A 5,995-nucleotide genomic window follows, 5' to 3' on the forward strand; every position below is an offset into this window, starting at 1 on the left:
CTAAATATGTATATTTCTCAGTGCGTTTGTCTAACCTGTCTGATCGTCTGACTGCTCCTGTTTCTGTTTTTAGTGACAGTGGTGTGTTCACAGATCTCAGATGTTAACCTCATGTTTCTTTTCTGGTTTTCTTCTCAGGACTCAGCGCCAAAGGAAACCATGACTCAACAGGTAAACAGAGAACAAGATAAATCAGTTTATTGAATGCTGCACCGAGGTCAAGAGGAACCAGAGTCCAAATCTGTTCTGACATAATTCACCACTACAGCAGAGGTTCAAAGCTGAATGTAAACCAGCTGACACCTGTATGAAATCTGTTTCTGTTAACAAACGTCACATGTGAGTACACTCTCAGTCCTCTGTGTTTGGTTGTTTATTGTATTCCACCGTCCTCTGTTTTTCTTGCAGGTCCTCAGTGTAAACCCACAGTTAAGGCTGACATCATGCTGTTGGTGGACGACTCCTGGACTATCAACGATACAGACTTTAAAACAATCCGTTCTTTTATCACTGACACAGTCAGTGTCTTCAACATTGGCCCAGACAGAGTCCAGATTGGTAATACTTTAACTCATACTACTCATATCTCAGTAGTATTACTGCTACTGCATCTTTATAAAGTACTAGTAGTGGGCCTAGTCAAGTCTTTACAGCACAATGTGAAAGTATTCAAATACAAGTACAGGTCCTGCATTCTTACTACAAACTGTAAGACTCGAAGTTGTGTGTTATATTTGACTCCTCTCTGGAGTTCTCTCTTCATATTGAGTAACTTCTGCAGTCTTGTTATTTCCAGTTAAAAACATCTGGGGAGCATATTACTCCTGTACTGTCCTCCCTTCATTAGCTCTACACAGTAAAACCTCTGAGTACATTTCAGAATTGTAACTTAAAGTCGATGTGGTCAGTAAATCAGGTCAGTGTTTACTTTGCCCCAAAACTTAATTTTCCTCTTTATGTTTGAAGATTTGAACAGGGACAGGACAGCCTGAAACTGTGAGACAGTGATGATGACAGCAAGACATGATGATGATAATAATAATAATAATAATAATAATAACAGTGGATCAATGTGTTATCTGTGTTTTCTGCTGGTCTGAGTCAGTACAATGGAGACTCAGAGGCTGATTGGGACCTCAACACCCATCAAACCAGAGAATCCCTGCTGAGGGCCATCGCCAACCTGCCACACAAAGGAGGAGAGTGCATGCCAGGTGATTTACCTGCATGTTGTTCAGTCCAGATGGATCTGGCCCAGAAATAGGAGCAAAAAATATTTACTCTCTGTCTTTAGGTCCATCAGTGGAGTGAACTGAAGCTGTTGGTCTGAATGAAGGAAGGTTTCCCAGCACAACACTGGACTAGAACCAGATGTTCAATGCTTTTTAGAAAATTTTCATAACTTTACAAAATCTGATACTATAAGTATTTAATTTTGTTTCCAGCACTTCTATCACATTCTGCCCAGTTTCCTTGATAAGAAGTTGTTCTCTCTTGCACTAACATAAGTACTTTATTGATTCCCTGTATATGAACTAAACAGTTACACAGTGATGTCTGCGCTGGAATATAAAGTGTTGCCCACTGATAATGATCATAATGATGCAAAGCAGCTCACAACAGAATATGAAGCTCTCTGACTGGATGTTTTTTCAGTTTTTATGTTCACAGGCTTCTTGTATGTTAAACTTTTATCAAAGAACAAGATATTTTCTAACACAGTTGTTAGAAACTGCATCAACTCCTCAAATTCACACTTCATTTGATGTCTCTTTATTACTGTCACACAGAATGGGTTCTGGACCACAACCTCCAATACAACTTTAAACCCCATGTGGGAATGCGTGCAGACTCCCAAAAAATTGCCATCCTGATCACCGGTGAAGAGTTCTTGGGCAACATGCACCTCCCCTTGCAGAACCTGAAAGATGCTGGCATTGAGGTCTACGCTATAGGTGACTGACTTTGTCAGTTTGAATAGTGAGAAAACAGAACAGGCTCAGAAAGACTGAGCTCTGAAATCCTCTGAAAAAACAAAAGAATTAAGTGACATTCATTGTTGAACTTCATGTTTGTCACAATGAAAGCTTTAGCTAATTTAACCCTGTGAGGAATTCAAAGTACTACATTTGTGGTTTACATCAGTTACTGCGATGTTATGAAATGTTTCAGGTCTTTGAAAGTTGATTTTAACGATGGACTTACTGAACTAAAACCAGGATACTGCTCTCAGAGTCAAGCTAAAAACATGGGATATGCTTTAGCAGATAGTCAGCAGGAATGTAAAGGACATGATTTCTAATTCATGGGATAAAAAATGTCAGTCAAGGTTTAGTTTAGGCTTCAGGAAAATGCCATTTTGTACCTTTGCTAATCAAATAGTTCATTTTCAGAGACAGTATTAACACCACATTTTTCTTTCAGGTGTGAAGGATGCAGATGAGACTGAGCTGAGGTTTGTTGCCTCAGATCCCAAAGACGTTCACATGTTCTATGTCAAGGAATTCTCATTACTCAAGGACATCGTCAACAACGTCACCACCAACCTCTGTAACAGTGCTGATAGTTTAGGTAGGTAAAGGGTCTATCATCATCATACAGCTGTACATCAAACTGACCCTCTGGTATCAGAGTCAATCACAAAATATCAAGGTTTTAAAACCTGCGATTACACTTTCAATTCTAACAGTCAGATATAGAGTTGATGTCTTATCGCTGGGAAGTACTAAACATGTCTTCATTTAGCAAAGACTTAATCTTGATGATGGAGATGTCTTGGAATATTTTGTTGTAAGAAATTTCAACATCACTTAAAAAGAAATATATTATTTAACTCCAGACTCTGCAGACTCTGTCAGGCTGGTGAATGGGACCAGTCTGTGTTCAGGCAGACTGGAGGTGAAGACTCACCAGTCTAACCAGTGGTGGTCCTCAGTGTGTGAAGCTGACTTTGACCTGCAGGATGCAGAGGTGGTCTGTAGAGAGCTTGGCTGTGGGGCTCCTTCAGTCCTCCAGGGGGCGCTCTATGGAGAAGTGGAGGCTCCAATGTGGACCAAAGAGTTCCAGTGTGGAGGCCAAGAGTCTGCTCTCCTGGACTGTAGAAGCTCAGGCTCAGCTAGAACCACCTGCTCACCTGGTAAAGCTATTGGACTCACCTGCTCAGGTAGAAGTGGAGCTGCAGCTTTGATTTGCTTCATTTCTGTTCTGATCAAACTCACTTTACTTGTTTTACTGATGACTCTCTTCTTTGTGTTCAGAGCCTGTCAGGTTGGTGGGAGGAGCCAGTCGCTGTGCAGGTACACTGCAGGTGAAACGAGGAGAGTGGAGACCAGTGGCTGACTCTGACTGGACCCTGAAGGCAGCAGCTGTAGTCTGTAGAGAGCTGAACTGTGGCTCTGCTGTTTCAACAGGAAAGGAATCCATTGATGGGTCTGTGTGGTGGATCAGCTCTGACTGTGTTTTATCTGGATATACCCTGAGGGAGTGTTCATCATCACGTTCCTCCTCCTCCATCCTGGAAATCACCTGTTCAGGTAAGTCCATCAGTGACATCACCTGTGACATGTTCTCAGTTCATAACTTGATCTCCTTATTTGGTAGAAGATGCTGAGTCACAGCGATCTGCTCAGCAACATACATGTGAAAAAGGAAGTACATCCTCTGTGAATTCTATGGTTTTACGTATCACAATATAATAAAAAAAAATCATCTGGTCTTTAGCAGGTCTTACAATTAGGTAAATACAACCTCAGATGAACAACAACACATGACATATTACACCATGTTGTCATTTATTTAATAAAAACTAGGCCAAAATGCAGAAACAGTGTGTGAAAAACTACACCCTTACTGCTTCCATAGGAATTCAGAGGGTAAGTAGCAGCCAGGTGCTGCAGACAGTGTGACCACCTCTATAATCAACAACGTCTCTGTAACAGTGCTGATAGTTTAGGTAGGTAAAGGGTCATCATCATCCTCAGTCATGTTCAAACTGACCCTCTGGTATCAGAGTCAATCACAAAATATCAAGGTTTTAAAACCTGCGATTACACTTTCAATTCTAACAGTCAGATATAGAGTTGATGTCTTATCGCTGGGAAGTACTAAAACATGTCTTCATTTAGCAAAGACTTAATCTTGATGATGGAGATGTCTTGGAATATTTTGTTGTAAGAGAAATTTCAACATCACTTAAAAAGAAATATATTATTTAACTCCCAGACTCTGCAGACTCTGTCAGGCTGGTGAATGGGACCAGTCTGTGTTCAGGCAGACTGGAGGTGAAGACTCACCAGTCTAACCAGTGGTGGTCCTCAGTGTGTGAAGCTGACTTTGACCTGCAGGATGCAGAGGTGGTCTGTAGAGAGCTTGGCTGTGGGGCTCCTTCAGTCCTCCAGGGGGCGCTCTATGGAGAAGTGGAGGCTCCAATGTGGACCAAAGAGTTCCAGTGTGGAGGCCAAGAGTCTGCTCTCCTGGACTGTAGAAGCTCAGGCTCAGCTAGAACCACCTGCTCACCTGGTAAAGCTGTTGGACTCACCTGCTCAGGTAGAAGTGGAGCTGCAGCTTTGATTTGCTTCATTTCTGTTCTGATCAAACTCACTTTACTTGTTTTACTGATGACTCTCTTCTTTGTGTTCAGAGCCTGTCAGGTTGGTGGGAGGAGCCAGTCGCTGTGCAGGTACACTGCAGGTGAAACGAGGAGAGTGGAGACCAGTGGCTGACTCTGACTGGACCCTGAAGGCAGCAGCTGTAGTCTGTAGACAGCTGGACTGTGGCTCTGCTGTTTCAACAGGAAAGGAATCCATTGATGGGTCTGTGTGGTGGATCAGCTTTGACTGTGTTCAGTCTGGATCTACCCTGAGGGAGTGTTCATCATCAAGTTATTCATCCTCCATCCTGGAAGTCATCTGCTCAGGTAAGTCCATCAGTGATTAATATTTCTGAACTGCCAGTGTAGGACAACAGTGTCCTAAATGTTAGAGATGTTAGCTTGTTTCTGGAGGGTCACTGCTTGAAAAATGTGAGAATCTGCTGCTTTAAGTGACCTGCTGTGGTTCACTCACACCCACTTTACAAACAATAACTAAATCAGTTCAGCACCACCCACAGCTCCCCACAGGAAGGAGGTGTCAGAGTTTAGTTGCCCCAGCTGTAGCTGATCTACCCCAGTGTGACAGACAGCTTTCCACAGCAGGAGGTTCAGCCAATCATCTCTCTGTTTACAGACCTGCTGGTTCAGCCAGTCATCTCACTGTCCTCCTCCATGGACGGGGTCTCCAAGGCCCAGCAGCAGGGGTATTCAGGTGTGTTCAGGGGCTTCAACTTCACCATCAGCTGCTCCATCCAGCCACAGTACCCAGGAGGCTTCTTCCAGCTCACCTTCACCTCCTCCAACACAACGCACAACTACACCCTGTCAGCTGTCAATCACTCCGCCCACTTCCTGTTTCCTGCTGCAGAGCCCGCCCACCAAGGAGACTACACCTGTGTTTATCACGTCTACGTGTTTTCTCATAACTTCTCCTCTGAGAGCCGCCGGCTGTCCCTCACTGTCTCAGGTGAGCTGAAGCACAGAGTCCAGCTCAGACACCAGGTCCGACACATGGAATTATGGGACCTGAAGTAAAATTAGATGAGTCCAATTTAAAGATGTTTATTGATGTTATTAAGAAATAAATAACATTTAATTCAGGCTTTAATTCATTCCTTCAAACCAGCTTTATATAAATGTGTCTGTCCAACATCATCAGTAAACAGATCAGACGACCTCATTCTCTAAGAACTGAATCAAACAGCTACATGTTAAAATCACTTCAGAGACTTTGGAGGATTCAGCGTCACTGAAGTTTCTGTTTAATGGGAGCTGTTGTACTCATGATGTCATGTGATCTAATGTGACGACTGAATGTGTTTCATCAGATCTAACAGCTCTTATCATCAGACTGGTTGTCCTGCCGCTGAGTCTGCTGTCGGTGAACGCTGTCATCTATTTCAT

General features: G+C 43.0%; 1 protein-coding gene across 1 annotated transcript; it reads left to right on the forward strand.

The window, feature by feature from the left end:
- The first annotated feature begins 2,434 nt into the window (after window positions 1-2,434).
- LOC108886130 (scavenger receptor cysteine-rich type 1 protein M130) lies at window positions 2,435-5,626 on the forward strand. Its single transcript, XM_051067074.1, has 6 exons — window positions 2,435-2,571; window positions 2,849-3,163; window positions 3,243-3,533; window positions 4,231-4,545; window positions 4,640-4,915; window positions 5,226-5,626. Exons 1-6 carry the CDS (start codon window positions 2,487-2,489, stop codon window positions 5,624-5,626), a joined length of 1,683 nt encoding a protein of 560 aa, XP_050923031.1. The 5' UTR covers window positions 2,435-2,486.
- The last annotated feature ends 369 nt before the right edge of the window (window positions 5,627-5,995 follow it).

Source organism: Lates calcarifer, unplaced genomic scaffold (genome assembly GCF_001640805.2).
Source record: "Lates calcarifer isolate ASB-BC8 unplaced genomic scaffold, TLL_Latcal_v3 _unitig_1092_quiver_764, whole genome shotgun sequence".
Classification (NCBI taxonomy): domain Eukaryota; kingdom Metazoa; phylum Chordata; class Actinopteri; family Centropomidae; genus Lates; species Lates calcarifer.

Bases quoted from the DNA above. Each gene is read 5' to 3' on its own strand.
- LOC108886130 (XM_051067074.1), top strand. From the start codon at position 2,487: ATGTTCTATGTCAAGGAATTCTCATTACTCAAGGACATCGTCAACAAC. The intron at 3,534-4,230 runs GTAAGTCCATCA...CAGACTCTGCAG, and splicing joins CCTGGAAATCACCTGTTCAG to ACTCTGTCAGGCTGGTGAAT. The intron at 4,916-5,225 runs GTAAGTCCATCA...CTCTGTTTACAG, and splicing joins CCTGGAAGTCATCTGCTCAG to ACCTGCTGGTTCAGCCAGTC.